At 42.8% G+C, this 18,692-nt stretch overlaps 1 protein-coding gene across 4 annotated transcripts in view; it reads left to right on the top strand.

Moving 5' to 3' along the window:
• The window catches only part of LOC113652129 (legumain-like), a 51,653-nt gene that overhangs the window by 16,760 nt on the left and 16,201 nt on the right, over positions 1-18,692 (top strand). For 3 of the 4 annotated variants that reach the window (XM_047817807.1, XM_047817806.1, XM_047817809.1), the window contains exons 2-5: positions 1,018-1,108; positions 4,272-4,369; positions 7,021-7,114; positions 7,211-7,281. In XM_047817807.1, coding sequence (XP_047673763.1) covers positions 1,034-1,108; positions 4,272-4,369; positions 7,021-7,114; positions 7,211-7,281 — 338 coding nt within the window. In that variant the 5' untranslated portion in view covers positions 1,018-1,033. Of the gene's footprint in view, positions 1-1,017; positions 1,109-4,271; positions 4,370-5,947; positions 6,188-7,020; positions 7,115-7,210; positions 7,282-18,692 lie in introns of those variants that run through there. The other variant, XM_047817808.1, reaches the window with a different exon arrangement.

Below are 18,692 nucleotides of genomic sequence, written 5' to 3' on the forward strand. Positions count from 1 at the left end.
GGAAGGAGACAGACCCGTAGGCAGGATAGCTTCCAATGAAAGGGGTTTAATACAATAGGAAGAACAAACATAAACCACAACTACACAGGGAATACACAATATAATCAATGAAGCCACGCTGCCTAATGCAACGCGGCTCACATATATAGTGACACGGACAATCACACACAATGGGAAACAGGTGTGATGACCGGAGAGGAGCAGACGTGGACGGGGCAATCACGTGACACAAACAAACAACAAACGCACATGGCACCAAGTCTGCGCTAATCCCTAACAAAGATATTCAAACAGCAAATCTTAAATACTGTATCAAGTTTTTAATGTTAACAAGGTTACACTCTCTATGTTAATGAGCGTCTGATACTCCTTTTGTCTGTGATGGTTCTGACTGTGGTTGACATACTACAGTCAATCAGTGTTGATCCTAGATGATAAACCAGTAAGTGTGAAGGACTGGTCTGAGAACACTTGTTAATGTTTTACAGAAACACCTGTATTTTAATAAAATTAATAAAGTTATTAAGTCACTTGTAGGATGTGATTTTTGAGCTTGGACTGGGGAATATATTAACAAGTATAAGTAATATATTAACATATAACAAAGAATTTTAAGAATTTTATGATTATAAAATAAATCACCACAGTACTACAATTAAATTCATTATTTTCCTATAACAAGTGTATTCCTTAAATCACAAAATTTTGGCAACAGATAATTTTTTTAAATGAATAAACCTACTTTTTATCTGTTTATATTTACATTTCATGTTTATGAAACAGGTTAGTTCCTGTTCTCACTTCCATTAACAGCTTTAAATCCTTCATCATTCCTTCACCAGCTTCCCTCTAATGTCAAAGCTGTTGTTATAGAAGACTAATCGAAACCTTTTGACAAGTGAGAATACAGAATTGATCAGAAGTGGGGCACAATAAATGTGATGTTTTTATTTTATTTTAATTAGCAATACTCAGTTTTGTCGGTCCAGTGACACCTAATAATTTTCTGCTTTGTAGGAACTTTGTAGTCGAAATGGCAGCAAGCGATAGCAAACACTGGGTTCTCCTGGCAGCAGGTTCTAAAGGTTGGGAAGACTACAGGCATCAGGTGAGTATATTAAAATCATAAGCTTGTTTTTACAGGGTTTTTGTAAATAGGTCGATTACAAACAAAAATATTCTAAAGCAGGGGTGTCCAAACTTTTTGCAAAGAGTGCCAGATTTGGTGAGGTGCAAATGTGTGGGGGCCGATTATTCAGCCTGACATTCTTGGAAACATTAATATTAAAGGCAAATGAACTATTTAATGATTTTTTTTATTGAAAAAGGCTTTCACTTCTTAAAAACAAAATGAATTATAATTATAATTACAAAATTGTAATTATAATTATAATTACAGAGATTATAAAGATGAAAAGGTGCATATTAATAACTGTGGTTTTGATCATCAATTTTAGAATTTTTCCCTCCAGATGGCCTCAGAAACAAATATCTTGCCTGCACTAATGATACTGAGATCTCGATTGTAGTAAATAGGACAGGTCTGGCTCAAAGAAAGTGGTTTTGATGTGCAAGATGTCACGCTGGTGAAAGTCACTTAGTCTTGTCCTCACACGGTTCTTGTTAAAGTTCATAACCGAGAATGTTTTCTCACACAAGTATGTCGAGCCAAACAAGCTCAGCATTTTCTTAGCAAATGTTCGAATCTCTTGGAACCTGCCTTTATACAGCTGGCGGTAAAAGTCAACAAGAGAGAGTTGTTGGTACTGACTCCGACACTCGGCATCACACTGCAGCTCAATAAGCTCTAGCTGCAGGTGTTCTGTAGCGTCATTCTGTAGCGTCTGTACGGTCCACAGAGAAAGGAGAAGAAAAAAGCGTGATCTCCTTTTCAATTGCTACAAAATCCCGAAACCGCTGTCGGAACTCCTCAGCCAGGGATGAGATTTCTGCTACATACCTCCGTATTTGTGTACTGATGTTATGTGGAAAACTGGTCATTATTTCCTGCAGCGCTAGGAAATGTGTGATATTGGGCTGCGTTTGTAACAAGTGCCTTTGGAAAAGTTGCAGCTGGATCCCAAATGCTTTGATGTGTGAATACAGTTGGCGTATCACTGTATTTTGCCCCTAAAGGCTCGTGTTTAGTGCGTTCAGATGTCGTATTATATCAAATAAATCTGTTCCTCTTGTTTGGTCGTTTAGGCTCTGGAGGTCAAGTAGCTCACTCACGATCATTTCATTGTCCACTCCTCTCAAAAAAATCAGTAACTGGGCAGTGTCAGATGTGTCCCTGCCTTCGTCACAGGCTAATGAAAAAAAGGCAGACTCCACTGCTTTTGCCTCTAATTGCCTCTTAATAACCGATGAAACGTCTTCAATTCTCCGTACCACTGTGTTACGAGCCAGACAAACATTGGCAAACTCTTGCTTCTTCTCAGGACAAATGTTCTCCACAATTTTCATCACACATTCTTTAATAAATTTGCCCTCCGTAAAAGGTTTACAGTACTTGGCAATCAGCTTTGCCACCTCATAGCTCGCCTTTGTGGCATTTTCATTTGACTCCTGGCCCTTGTAAAAAAATCTGCTCTTCCATTAAAGCAGCTTCTAGAAGCTTTATTTTTTTCATGACGTTCACTCACAGTTAGCTTGTCCTAGTTAGCATGTTTCGTCTGGTAATGCCTCTTGATATTGAATTCCTTGAAAACAGCCACAGTCTCTTGGCAAATTAGGCAGACACAGTTGTTTCGTATTTCAGTGAAAAAATATGCCAATTTCCACTTGTCCTGGAAGCGACGACCCTCTCTGTCAACTTTCCTTTTCTTCATTACAGTCGCCATTTTAGAAATGGGCTATAAAGGGTCATCCAGCTCACTCCTCACACCGCTCACGGCTCACTCCCCACACGGCTCACACCGCTCACGGCTCACTCCCCACACGGCTCACTCCTCACACGGCTCACTCCCCACACGGCTCACTCCTCACACGGCACACTCCCTACACGGCTCACTCCTCACACGGCTCACTCCCCACACGGCTCACTCCCCACACGGCTCACTCCTCACACGGCTCACTCCCTACACGGCTCACTCCTCACACGGCTCACTCCCCACACGGCTCACTCCTCACACGGCTCACTCCCCACACGGCTCACTCCCCACACAGCTCACTCCTCACACGGCTCACACCGCTCACGGCTCACTCCTCACACGGCTCACACCGCTCACGGCTCACTCCTCACACGGCTCACTCCCCACACGGTTCACTCCCCACACGGCTCACTCCCCACACGGCTCACTCCTCACACGGCTCACTCCTCACACGGCTCACTCCCCACACGGCTCACTCCTCACATGGCTCACTCCTCACACCGCTCATTCCCCACACGGCTCACTCCCCAACCGGCTCACTCCGACACACGGCTCACTCCTCACACGGCTCACTCCCCACACGGCTCACTCCTCACACGGCTCACTCCTCACACGGCTCACTCCCCACACGGCTCACTCCTCACACCGCTCAATCCTCACACGGCTCACTCCCCACACGGCTCACTCCCCACACAGCTCACTCCTACACACGGCTCACTCCCCACACGGCTCACTCCCCACATGGCTCACTCCTCACACGGCTCACTCATCACACGGCTCACTCCCCAACCGGCTCACTCCGACACACAGCTCACTCCTCACACAGCTCACTCCTAACACAGCTCACTCCTCACACAGCTCACTTCCCACACAGCTCACTCCCCACAAGGCTCACTCCTCACACGGCTCACTCCCCACACGGCTCAGTCCTCACACAGCTCACTCCTCACACAGCTCACTCCCCACATGGCTCACCCCTACACACGTCTCACTCCTCACACAGCTCACTCCTCACACAGCTCACTCCCCACATGGCTCACTCCTACACACGGCTCACTCCTCACACAGCTCACTCCTCACACCGCTCATTCCTCATACCGCTCATTCCTCACACAGCTCACTCTCCACATGACTCACTCCTCACACAGCTCACTCCTCACACCGCTCATTCCTCATACCGCTCATTCCTCACACAGCTCACTCTCCACATGACTCACTCCTCACACAGCTCACTCCTCACACAGCTCACTCTTCACACGGCTCACTCCTCACACGGCTCACTTTTCACATGACTCACTCCTCACACCGCTCACTCCTCATAATACATGGTACCTGTACATTCTATTACGTTCTCTTTTCTTTAAAAAAAAAAATCCCTAACTATATTTTCTGTTGCAGGCCGATGTGTGTCACGCTTACCAAGTCATGCACCGGAATGGGATTCCAGACAAACAGATTGTGGTGATGATGTATGACGACATCGCTAATAATGAACAGTGAGTTTTACAGTTTAGAAGTAGAAGTAAATTTTACATCTAAATGATCATTTTGTTGGATCTACAACAAGATTGCAGAAGTACGTCCTTATTCATGTGTGGTCTTCACCTAACCTCTTTAACATTTGTAGTGATTTTGTTTCACAAAAAGTAAACCAACATTCAGGTGGGAAAAAATTGTTCAATTTAATTCAATTCAATCTTCCCAAAGTCTAGACCTTAATCATATGGAAATGCTGTAGCACTGAAGAGCAACTGAACTGAACCAAAGTAATGTTGTAAAAAAAGAGAGAGACAATTTATTCAAACCAATGTGAGAGTCTGAAAAACTCCTACAGGTAACTTTGTAAGTTATTGTTAATAAATGTTACTGAATTATAGGGTGCACTTATTTTTTCCTTCACCTCGTTCCTGAAGCTTATTACATTTTTTGGGATTGATTAGAAATTCAGTGGAAATGGTTTACTTTTTGGTGACACCAGAGGTTAGTGGTTTGTTTATAGAAGTTGGTGAGAATTACACAAATAGTATTTTGGCTCTCTCTGTAATGCTGGAATGAGGTTGGAAAACTCACATTAGTTGGAACACCAGTTCATCACAGGGCAACAGACACACATTTACACATTCATTCACCCTCAGGGGCAATTTCAGCTGGCATGAATTTACAGCACAAGAATTCTGGAGAACCTAAAGGAAAGTCCACATAGTCAGTACCTTATGGAGCTGTATGTGGGGCTGTGAGTGTCAGAGCTACTCAATGTATCACTGTGTTACCAGTTATATAATGATATGATGAATACATATTCATAATAATGTGTGATATTTTTCTGCAGAAACCCTGAAAAGGGTAAAATCATTAGGATACCAAATGTTAAAGTTCATAACCGAGAATGTTTTCTCACACAAGTATGTCGAGCCAAACAAGCTCAGCATTTTCTTAGCAAATGTTCGAATCTCTTGGAACCTGCCTTTATACAGCTGGCGGTAAAAGTCAACAAGAGAGAGTTGTTGGTACTGACTCCGACACTCGGCATCACACTGCAGCTCAATAAGCTCTAGCTGCAGGTGTTCTGTAGCGTCATTCTGTAGCGTCTGTACGGTCCACAGAGAAAGGAGAAGAAAAAAGCGTGATCTCCTTTTCAATTGCTACAAAATCCCGAAACCGCTGTCGGAACTCCTCAGCCAGGGATGAGATTTCTGCTACATACCTCCGTATTTGTGTACTGATGTTATGTGGAAAACTGGTCATTATTTCCTGCAGCGCTAGGAAATGTGTGATATTGGGCTGCGTTTGTAACAAGTGCCTTTGGAAAAGTTGCAGCTGGATCCCAAATGCTTTGATGTGTGAATACAGTTGGCGTATCACTGTATTTTGCCCCTAAAGGCTCGTGTTTAGTGCGTTCAGATGTCGTATTATATCAAATAAATCCTCACACAGCTCACTCTCCACATGACTCACTCCTCACACAGCTCACTCCTCACACCGCTCATTCCTCATACCGCTCATTCCTCACACAGCTCACTCTCCACATGACTCACTCCTCACACAGCTCACTCCTCACACAGCTCACTCTTCACACGGCTCACTCCTCACACGGCTCACTTTTCACATGACTCACTCCTCACACCGCTCACTCCTCATAATACATGGTACCTGTACATTCTATTACGTTCTCTTTTCTTTAAAAAAAAAAATCCCTAACTATATTTTCTGTTGCAGGCCGATGTGTGTCACGCTTACCAAGTCATGCACCGGAATGGGATTCCAGACAAACAGATTGTGGTGATGATGTATGACGACATCGCTAATAATGAACAGTGAGTTTTACAGTTTAGAAGTAGAAGTAAATTTTACATCTAAATGATCATTTTGTTGGATCTACAACAAGATTGCAGAAGTACGTCCTTATTCATGTGTGGTCTTCACCTAACCTCTTTAACATTTGTAGTGATTTTGTTTCACAAAAAGTAAACCAACATTCAGGTGGGAAAAAATTGTTCAATTTAATTCAATTCAATCTTCCCAAAGTCTAGACCTTAATCATATGGAAATGCTGTAGCACTGAAGAGCAACTGAACTGAACCAAAGTAATGTTGTAAAAAAAGAGAGAGACAATTTATTCAAACCAATGTGAGAGTCTGAAAAACTCCTACAGGTAACTTTGTAAGTTATTGTTAATAAATGTTACTGAATTATAGGGTGCACTTATTTTTTCCTTCACCTCGTTCCTGAAGCTTATTACATTTTTTGGGATTGATTAGAAATTCAGTGGAAATGGTTTACTTTTTGGTGACACCAGAGGTTAGTGGTTTGTTTATAGAAGTTGGTGAGAATTACACAAATAGTATTTTGGCTCTCTCTGTAATGCTGGAATGAGGTTGGAAAACTCACATTAGTTGGAACACCAGTTCATCACAGGGCAACAGACACACATTTACACATTCATTCACCCTCAGGGGCAATTTCAGCTGGCATGAATTTACAGCACAAGAATTCTGGAGAACCTAAAGGAAAGTCCACATAGTCAGTACCTTATGGAGCTGTATGTGGGGCTGTGAGTGTCAGAGCTACTCAATGTATCACTGTGTTACCAGTTATATAATGATATGATGAATACATATTCATAATAATGTGTGATATTTTTCTGCAGAAACCCTGAAAAGGGTAAAATCATTAGGATACCAAATGGACGAAATGTTTACAATTATCGCAGAGTTATGGTTCCAAAGGACTACACTGGAGAGGTAATGTATTCTATACACACAAACATTAAATACTCACATTATACTTTATTGTTTTTCCTTTTTTGTGATTTACCTTTTTAAATGGTCCATTATCAGAATGTTTCAGCTGAAAACTTTCTTGCTGTACTGCGTGGAGATTCATCTGCAGGAGCAAAAGTCATACAAAGGTATTTATGTCCATTAGGTCAATTTTACTTTTTATATTGTTCAGGTTCTTTCAGCCATTGTTTTATATAAAAATAAAGAAATATGATCTTATGATCATATGAACAAAAGCTCAAACGTGAAATTTTTTTTTGTTCACAATCATAAAAAAAGTTCTTCAGACTAGTTTATAGACTCTCCTGCTGCAGTAGGTGTTTGAGTAAGTTTCAACCAGCTTTGTGAAATCCTGAAGAATGTTTTTGACTGCAATTTCTAATCGCTGCCACTCGGCTTCTTGACTGTGTGGTGTTTGTATGCTGGGTTTTGAGGAAGGGCCTTGTCTAAGTAGTGCTTAGGTAGCGTGATGTAGTTTCTACATCCAGTAATGATCCAGTATTGATCCAGTACTGCTTACTTTGTTGTTTCAGATTTGTACAGGATTATGTTGTGGAAGTTTTGAGGTTCGAGAGAATTAAAGCATAAAATATCACACCAAGAGTATAAAGGTGTTGTGGAAGTTTTGAGGTTCGAGAGAATTAAAGCATAAAAATATCACACCAACAGGCATGGGCAAGAGTATAAAGGTTTTCACGGTTTATTGTTTTCAGCTTTGCAGAAGGACCCAACACTCTACGTGTAAAATCAGAGAGGAAGGGCCACCATTATTGATAACACCAGCATTTTATAGACAGGAAGAAAATAAACAGGACATGTAAAACCAAAACATCATCCACCATTGGCTTAGAAGCATCGCCTGTTCATCTTCTGACCAAGCTAATCCCACGGGAACAGAAAAGGTCTCATGGGAAAGCTCTGATTAAATGCAGTTTTAAAATGAAACAACTGAAATCTCTAGTCACAATAACTACCAGCCATGGGAAATACAGAAGCCTAGAAGGACAGATTCATGTGTTCTTCTCTAAAGTAAAAATTTCCACTACAATTCCCCCCTTTTGTCCCTGGGACAATACACAAAATTTTACTAATCATTAATCTGTAACAAAATCTAAACTCTAAATGATCGATCGATACCAGTATTGTTAATCAACTACTTAATCTACAACATACAACTGAGGACTCCATTCAGGGTCATCGTCAATATCTTCTAGTTTCACAAGTTGTTTGGTCGTTAGATTGGACATTATGATGTAATGAATGCATTTGTATATGCAAGGGCCAAACAAACATAATAAGAGTAATACCACAATCACTGGGATTATCATTGATAGATAGGGAGTCCACTGTCCGAACAGTGTATACCAGAGTCCCCAACTATTATCTCCGTGTTCGTCTCGTTTCATTTGGTTTGCTACTTTGTGCATATCATGCAGTGCATCTGAGATAGACCCTTGGTCGTCATCGTTCGAGGGAATGAAGGTGCAACATTGATCTCCAATCAGGGCACATACACCTCCCTCTTTAGCTAATAGAATATCTAAGGCCATTCTATTTTGTGTAGCAGTCAATCTAAGGGCCGCGAGTTCCTGTTTAATGCCTTCGGTTACCTGATTAGTGGAGTTAATATAAGTGGCAAGCCGATAATGTGTGACTTCTAGTTGATTCCAGACCTGAGTCATCCCATACTGTGGGAAGAAGGAATCAAAGAATTTACTCAGTGTAGGTTTCAGTCTATGTTCTGGCGGAGGAAAGTCATTATCAGACACCTCTCTCTTGGGTCGCTTTATTGGTGAGTGTGAGTGAGCTATGACCACACCTGGATACCTAAACCTTGCTAAAGTACATACTCCTCCCCAGTTACGGGGTAGGGCTAGATACACGTTTTTACCACAGACCCAGTACCAGTCGTCAGCCCTGAGTAATGTGCCGGTGTCAGATGGATGAATGAGGGAACACTCTGCCTGTGGGCAGGTTCCGTCACCAGAATATGGGTAATATAAATGAGTGCACCTACGGCTGGCAATATTACCTAACGGTATGTTTCCTGTACCTACAAAACAGTGTGTGTAGTTCAATTTAGGAGGAGGCTGTGCAACAAATGTGTTAACTCTTGTTTGGTTTACTTTGAATGTTCGTTTTGTCACACGCATTAGAGTTCGTAGACATATGGTGGTACCAGTTAAATCAGTCCTCCCAGGACCTCCAGCTTCACACCACAGGGAGGCCGGTGAATTTATCACCAGACTCAAATGTGTGCCATTCTGGACTCTATAAGCATCCTGCTTCCACATGCAGTAAGAATTTCTACAGTATTGGGCTATGGCTTTCAATTCACTACCATTACTTTTCATGGGGATCATTGTGTGTTTACTCGCAGCTGTGGGGAGAATCATACACACATAACAAGACTCATTTGTGATCCTTTTGGCAGTGTAGTTGGCAAATTGCCAATAAGTGTTTTCATGCACGTCTCTGCGACTTCTACCAAAGGTGGAAGTCTTTTCTGCATTCCCTCTAATTAACAGGCAGATCATAAGGATGCCAATGATCCCTAAAACTCTTGGGTGATAGTCAAACAGGCTCCTCATCTTAACAGGAGCCTTTACTCATCAATGTTGATCGATTGTAGAAGTCAGATCTTATATGTGTGTTTGTATGGGAGTCTGGCTGTCGTAAATGTGTAATGCTGTCGTCATCTGCTGTCGTAAGTGTCTTTCACATTTACCTCTTTCAGTTCATTAATTTCATTTACATTTGTGTTTACATTCATATGTGTGTGTGTGTGTGTCGATGTTACTCCTTCAGATGACGCTGCTCCTTCTCGGTGTCGGCTGCTGCGTTGTATCAGGGTTTTCTTCTGACTCAGACACTATACGCGTCGTGGAAAGTCAGTTGGAGCTCACGGGAGAGGTTACTAGCACGTCACCGTGTGCCCTGATGCCCCTTCTCATTCCTCTTTGCAGCTGTCGGGTGTTGGTTTTTCCTCTGGCTCAGGAACCCGCTTACAGTGGCTAACGTGAATCCACGTTGCTCTCTCTGCAACCTTCACCGCAGTCTGCGTGGTCAGAAGTACATGAAATGGTCCCAGCCACCGCCTGGCTCTCCAGCTTTTCCTCCTGAAATCCTTCACCACCACCCAGTCACCTGGTTTGAGACTGTGCAGATCTGTTTGCGTCACCTTAGGCAGTGCTTCCTTCACCTGCTTATGGATTTGAGACAAAACAGAGGACAAGTTTGCACAATAACACAGCATTTCATCTTCACATTGGCTTGTGGTTAATCTGGGTGTGTGTCCAGGCTCAATTCCTGTATTTGGGGGTCTGCCAAACAGTATCTCAAATGGGCTTAAATTCACTCTCCCTCTAGTTCTCGTTCTCATGTATAATAACACAATGGGAAGGGCCTTTACCCATGATAGACCTGTTTCATCACAGCACTTGGCCAATTTATTCTTTAGTGTACCATTTTCTCGCTCCACCGCCCCTCCGCTGGCAGGGTGGTACGCACAGTGTTGTCTGAGATCTATACCCAAGTACTCTCCCACCCGTCGAAGTGCTTGGTTTACAAACGGAGTCCCATTGTCACTACTGATTTTGTCAGGGATTCCCCAACGAGGAATAATTTCAGACAGGAGTGCTTTAGCTACTGCACTTGCATCCTGTTTGGAAGTGGGGAAAGCTTCCACCCACTTAGAGAACATATCCACTATCACCAAACAGTATTTTCTGCCTTCACTGGGTGTCAGTTCAATAAAGTCCATCTGAAGGTGTTCAAATGGTCGCTGTGGCGGAGGATGGGCGCTCTGGGAGACTTTAACGCCTCGGCCAATGTTGTTTGTTGCACACACTATACATTTCTCACAAAACTTCTGGGAATAGTTTGCAAAGCCCTTAGTGTGCCAGTATCTGGAGACACTGTTATACATCCCCCCTTTTGAGGCATGGTCTTGGCCATGCGCTAATTTAGCATAGAATTGAACCAATTTCTTTGGCAAACATGGCTTGTCATCAGGGCCGTACCAAACCCCATCTCTTACCACACCTCCTGCTTTCCTCCATGTGGCTCTTTCAATTCAAGTTTTCAATTCAAGTTTATTTGTATAGCGCTTTTTACAATAGACATTGTCTCAAAGCAGCTTTACAGAACATAAACATAAAGCAGGAGGTAGACATAATTAATGATAAAGGAAATAACGAATAATAAAAGAAATAAGAATTAACAGAATAAAAATTCTAGATTATTATTAGATGTATATAGTTCACAGTGTGTATGTATTTATTCCCCTATGAGCAAGTCTGAGATGACTCAGGCAGCAGTGGCAAGGAAAAACTCCCTTAAATTGGTAAAGGAAGAAACCTTGAGAGGAACCGGACTCAAGGGGGAACCCATCCTCATATGGGTGACACTGGGGTGTGATTGTAATATACAGTCAAACAAATGGTGTATTGGTGTGAGGTTTAAGGACTTCTGATCTTCTGAGTACCACAGAGTCTAACTGGAGATGTCTCAGGATTCTTAGAGTCGGCCTCGGCTCAGTGGATGTCCAAAGGCTTCGTCCCACAGAGGACGATGGGAGCTGGTACAGTGTCTGGATGCCTCGGGATGGGTACAAAGAGAAAAGCAGTGGAAAGGGATTAACATATCTGCCGTTCATAAAAATGTGCTGGTCTGATGTACTGGTGCATGATATTATGGGATGTATTATGTGTACGCCTGACTGAAGAGATGAGTTTTTAATCTACATTTAAACTGGGAAAGTGTGTCTGAGCCCCGAACACTATCAGGAAGACTATTCCAAAGTTTGGGAGCTAAATAAGAAAATGCTCTACCACCTTTAGTAGACTTAGATATTCTGGGAACTACCAAAAGCCCTGAGTTTTGTGATCTCAGAGAGCGTGAAGGATTGTAACGTGTTAGCAGACTAGTTAGATACATGGGAGCTAAACCATTAAGAGCCTTGTACGTACGTAGCAGCAGTTTGTAGTCAATTCTATACCTAACAGGTAGCCAGTGTAGAGATGATAAAATTGGGGTTATATGGTCATACTTTCTTGTCCTAGTGAGAACTCTGGCAGCTGCATTTTGGACTAACTGTAACCTATTTATTAAAGATGCAGGACAACCACCTAGTAATGCATTACAATAGTCCAGTCTAGAGGTCATGAACGCATGAACTAGCTTCTCAGCATCAGATACAGACAGGATGTTTCTCAGCTTGGCAATGTTTCTAAGGTGGAAGAAGGCTGTTTTGGTAGTATGGGCGATATGATTTTTAAAAGACAAGTTACTGTCTAGTATAACACCGAGGTCTTTCACTGTCGAGCTACTTGTAATAGTACATCCCTCTAAATGGGAGTTAAGTTGTGAGAGTTTATGTGCACTGGTTTTTGGACCTATGAGTAGTATTTCAGTCTTATCGGAGTTTAACAATAGAAAGTTGCAGCTCATCCAGTCTTTTATCTCTCTAAGGCACCGAGTTAATTTGGACACTGTGGCTATTTCATCTGGTTTTGATGAGATATATAACTGTGTGTCATCAGCATAACAATGGAAACTAATCCTATGTCTTCTAATAATGTTCCCTAATGGAAGCATGTATATAGAGAAAAGCAGAGGTCCTAGAACTGATCCTTGAGGGACCCCATAATTAACTGGTAGTAAACTGGAGGATTCACCATTTAATTCTACAAAATGGTATCGGTCAGACAGATTGGATCTAAACCAGCTTAAAGCCTGACCATGAATACCTGTGTAATATTGTAAGCGATCTAGAAGAATGTTGTGATCTATAGTGTCGAATGCAGCACTAAGGTCAAGTAGAACTAATAGTGACATACAGTCTTGGTCCGAAGCTAAGAACAAGTCGTTTGTAACTTTAACAAGTGCAGTTTCTGTGCTATGATGGGGCCTGAAACCTGACTGAAACTCTTCAAGGATGTTGCTCTCCTGTAAGAAGGAGCTCAGTTGAACAGACACAACCTTTTCAAGTATTTTAGACATAAACGGGAGGTGTGAGATAGGTCTGTAATTTGATAGTTCATTAGGGTCTAAGTTAGGTTTTTTGATGAGTGGCCTAATAACTGCCAACTTAAAAGACTTCGGGACGTAACCTAAAGATAACGAGGAGTTAATGATATTAAGAAGAGGCTCACCAGCTTTATGTAACACTTCTTTCAGTAATTTAGTTGGGATGGGGTCTAGTGAACATGTTGTTGATTTAGCTGTAGTAATAAGTTTATCTAACTCTTCCTGTCCTGTACTTGTAAAGCTGTGTAAAGCCTTAGGTGAGATTGTGTCACTGGTTGCTCTCATATGTTGGGCGTCACCTATTTTATTCCTGATACTTTCGATTTTATCAGTGAAGAATCTCATAAAGTCCTCACTACTGAAATGTGATGGAATAGTGTGTTCAGATTTCTGATTTTTTGTTAAACTAGCCACTGTGCTAAATAAAAACCTGGGATTGTTCTGGTTATTTTCTATGAGTTTGCTCAGGTGCTCAGCCCTAGCAGCTTTTAGAGCCTGTCTATAGCTGGACATACTGTCCTTATACGCAATTCTAAACACCTCTAATTTAGTTTTTCTCCATTTCCGTTCGAGGTTACGGGTCTCCCTCTTGAGGGTGTGAGTATGACTATTATACCATGGTGCAAGTGTTTTATCTCTAACCTTCTGTAATCTGACTGGGGCAACAGTGTCTAATGTGCTAGTGAATATAGCGTCTATGCTGTTAGTCATTGCATCTAGGTCGTTTGAGTTTGAGGGTACATTAAGAAGTCCAGACAGATCAGGCAGGTTGTTTGTGAATCTGTCTTTGGTGGTCGAAATAATGGTTCTACCGAGTCGATAACGTGGTGAGACACAGTTAGTCTGTTCTATAGGTAGTGTGTACATTATAAGGTAATGGTCTGTGATGTCATCACTTTGGGGTATGATATCTATATCAGTGACCTCTATTCTGTGTGATATTATTAAATCTAGTGTGTGGTTACGTCGGTGAGTTGCACTAGTGATGTTTTGTTTGAGCCCAAGTGAGTTTAGTAAGTCCATAAATGTGAGTCCTAAAGCGTCGTTTGTGTCGTCAACATGAATGTTAAAGTCTCCTACAATTAATGCTTTGTCAAAGTTAACTAATAGGTCTGAGAGAAAATCTGTGAATTCTCTAAGAAAAACTGTGTAGGGCCCCGGGGGTCTGTACACGGTCGCTAGAGCAAGAGACATCAGGGATTTCTTCGTGTGCACGTGCGATAGTGTAACATTAAGGACGAGCACTTCAAAAGAACTAAATCTAGGCTGTGTTCTCTGGGTAACAGTGAGGTAATCACTAAGGATAGTGGCGACACCACCTCCACGACCAGTCAGACGAGGTTCGTGCTTATAGATATATCCTGATGGTGTAGACTCGTTTAGACTGATGTATTCATTTGGTTTAATCCACGTTTCGGTGAGGCAGAGTGCAGTAAGGCTATTATCTAAGATCATTTCATTTACAATAAGTGCTTTGGGTGCAAGAGATCTAATGTTCAGAAGTCCAAACTTTAAGAACTGTTTTTGTTTGTTTCTTTGGCATTTTTCTGGTCTAATTACAGTAAGATTATTTCGAGGACTTCTCGTGTATTTACTTTTGGATCTCACTGCTCGGGGAACAGACACAGTTTCTATAGGGTGAGCTATGTGTGCATTTTCTGTGTCAATGTGCTGAGGTGAAGGATGGCTATTAAGATTTAAATTTAAAGAGTAGTTTACCAGTCAGAAGGTGTTCAGCGCCCTGGAGATGTGGTCCGAGAGGATCTCCGCTCCAACTCTGCTGGGGTGCAGGCCGTCAGCACGGAATAGCCTAGGACGCTCCCAGAAAACATTCCAATTATCGATAAAGAGTAGTTTCTGAGCCTGACACCATGACTGTAACCATTCATTTAAAGCGAAAAGTCTACTGAACCTTTCAATTCCTCGCTGGTAAGTTGGAAGTGGTCCAGACACGATGATCCTCGTCGTGGGTGATGTGCTGCGAACCGTCTCCACCAGGGTGTTGAAGTCCCTCTTCAGGATCTCTGACTGCCTCAGGCTGGTGTCATTCGAGCCGACATGAAGAACCACAGCTTTGGTGTTTCTGCTCACGACTCTAGGTACCTGTGCAGAGACATCAAGAACACGAGCACCAGGTAAGCAGTGAGTGCGAGCCTTACCTTTAGCCACTGTAGCACGGACGTGGCGGACGATGGAGTCTCCGATGATCACGTTGTCGCAGTCCGCCTTGCGAAGGGGGGCGAAGCGGTTCCGGGTGGGGATCTCGAAGACCGGCGGTGGTGGAGGGGGAGAGGTCCTAGGCTGGGGACCGGCACGCGTCCTCCGCTGCTGCACCCAGGGCCTGCGGTGTCCTGGCGCCGGAGTGAATAGCTCCTGGGCAGGCCACTTCATCGGTGTGTTGGGCCTGGACAGAGAAACACGCGGGGTAGAGGTGGCGGGAGTGGTAGTTACATCCTGGGAGTTTACCTGAGACAGGTGAGCGACCGACCGGGGAGCTTCCAGCGCGGCTTTCCAGGATGGGGAGCTTCCAGGGGAGCTTCCAGCGCGGGGAGCGGGGAGCTTCCAGCGCGGCTTTCTTGGGCTGTAGACTGTGATTGAAGATCTTTGAGATCTGCTGTGGGAGTACATATTTGCAACATACACAAAGTTTCGTCGTTCTCTGACGAAAAAATCAGTTTCTGCGCAGCTGATTCTGCCGCTGCATATTCATTTACAACCGCAACACAATTGTGTGGTTCTCCATCTGCTTCTGTAGGGAGAAGAGTTGCAGGGTTTAACACAGTACAGCGTTTTACTTTCACATTTGGCATGTCAAGCAAAATAGTGTGATATCGCAGCCAACGTGCCGCAGACATATGTGCTGTTTTCTGTTCAAGAAGAAGAAGCGACACTGCATGTGGGACCAAAAGAGTTAGTTCACTGTATCCCACAATATCTCTAGAAGCATTAATCGCTTTCTCAGCTGCTGCTACTGCTCTTAAACACATTGGCAGGCCTGCTGCTACCGGATCCAATTTAGCAGAGAAGTAGGCCACTGGTCTCATTTTCCCACCATGATTTTGTAATAGCACTGATGTCATACAACCACTTTTTTCATCAACTGTTTGTACAAACAATTCGTTTGGATCTGGAATCCCTAATGTTGGGGTGGTTTGTAAAGCCATTTTCAAATCTACGAAGGCTTTTTCTGCCTCTGGTGTCCAAGTCAGTGCACTGTGGGCCTGTAGGCCTTTCCCATGAGCAATTGCGCTCAAAGGTGCTTCGAGGACTGCATAGTTTGGTATGAAAGTCCTACAATAAGAGCACATGCCTAGAAATGACATCAGTTGTTTTTTTGTGTTAGGCTTTGGAATGTTTTGTATTGCTGCAACTCTGTTCTGCTCAATAGTTTTGCCTTGTTCTGATATCAGATGCCCCAAGAATTTCACTTGCTGTTTTACAAACTGCAGCTTTGATAAGCTCGCCTTGTGACCTTCCTCCGTTAGATGACAAAGTAACGCAATAGTGTCTTTTTCACATTGCTCTTTAGATGGCGCTGCAATCATGCAGTCGTCCATATATTGAAGAATTGCTGACCCTGGGGTCAGCGTCAGAGATTCAAGACTGTTTTTAAGAGCTTCATTGTAAATAGTTGGAGATTCGCAATATCCCTGACACAATCTGGTAAAAGTGTACGGCTTTCCATTGAAAGAAAACGCAAACCAAAACTGGCTGTCTGGATGAACTGGTACACTGAAAAAAGTATTAGCTAAGTCTACCACAGAAAACCACTTGCTTTCTGGTGGATTCTGAGACAAGATTGTGTGAGGGTTTGGCACATTTGGAGCTCTTGGAATTACTGCATCATTCACTACTTGCAAATCTTGGACAAAACGCCACTCCTCTGGTTCACCCAGAGGCCTAGGTTTCCTCACTGGGAAAATAGGTGTTCTCACTGGGGAGGTTTCACATGGCACAATCACTCCAGATTCAAGCAGTGAATTAAACACTGGTGTGATACCCCTAATAGCCTCTGGCTTTAAGGGGTACTGAGTTTTGCAAGGTCGTAATCCGATTTAGGTGTTATCTGCACCGGTGCACAATTTTTGATCAGACCTACATCATATTTCCCTGTTGCCCAAAGTTCTCTAGGAACTGCTTGTAATCGGGAATCTTCCCCAGAAATGTGTGTCATCTGCCACATTGTTTTCAGTACATCTGTGTCTGCCTGTGGCATTATCTCAACTGTTCTGTCAACAAAAGCTATCCAATTCAAGTGCATGCAATAGGATTTAGTTTTCTCGCTGTACAACACTGTGGGATCTGAACTGGGTTTCCAATCATCAGCTTTCACACATTTTAATGTCCACATCCCTAAATCTTCCCATTTCTCTGTTTCACCTTTTGATAAAGACACATGTGGGTGTGAATTCTCTATAGTGAACGGATGGGCCTTCCCCGGCTTCACATTTATACTAGAAAGATTCACTTCTGCAGTACATCTGTAATTATCCCAATACAACTTTGTCAGTAACAACACATCAGCTTTTGGCTGCATTTCAAACCACTCTTGTTCATAAACTACATCAGGCACTGTGTGTGTGTGCTGTGCAGTGCAGATCATGTGTGTTCATGTACTGTGTGCGTGTAGGGTTAGTAACATCATAGGCCTTATCTAAGAGTGCTTGATTCACTGAATTCACAGAAGAGGTGCTGAGTTCCCACTCATACACATACAACAGAGGTCTGGGGTCCCACTTAACGCCCTGAAATTCACCTATTTGACTTCTACACACTTTTAATCCGTTTGGGGTGCTAATTAGGTTTATTCCCAATTTGCAGATCAAATCCCTGCCCATCAAATTAATCGGGCAGCATTCAGAAAGCAGAAAAGAAAATGTGAATGACTGTTGGTTATTCTCAACACACCTTAAGGGTGCTGTAAATTTTTCTTTCACGATAATCCCAGACGCTCCAACTGAATTCAGGGATCTACCACTCATTTCTGGCATCTCACTCAACTCATGTAATTTGATCACAGAGTTTCCTGCACCAGAATCTACTAAAAATAAAATGTCTTTCCCTTCTACATTCAATGTGTGCACTGGCATGTGCTTGTAGGCATCTAAACTGTATTTTGCATACGTGCCTTGTGGAGTATATTTCTTTTCAAGAAAATCAATAGCATTCAAAACCTTAAAATTTAAGTCGGAATCAGAAGTTAGCTGAAGCATTTCCTCATTGCATAGCATCAAAGATTTTGACTCACCCATCCCTTCAGGACTGACCTCCTCGACCTGAGATGTTGATGGTCATGCAGTTTCCTCATCATGTCTCTTAGGGCATTCCCTTGCCCAGTGATCTTGTCCTCCGCAAACAAAACATCAACTCTCTCCCCCTTTTTCTTTTCCGCCTCTGGCTCTTCCTCTTCCTCTCCCCCTTCCTCGATATCGCCCTCTTCCTCGATATGTGGAAGTCCCTCTCCATTGTGTATGAGATCTCGTCATGGCTTGCATCATTGTCAGCTGAA

Source organism: Tachysurus fulvidraco, chromosome 8, assembly GCF_022655615.1.
Source record: "Tachysurus fulvidraco isolate hzauxx_2018 chromosome 8, HZAU_PFXX_2.0, whole genome shotgun sequence".
NCBI lineage: Eukaryota > Metazoa > Chordata > Actinopteri > Siluriformes > Bagridae > Tachysurus > Tachysurus fulvidraco.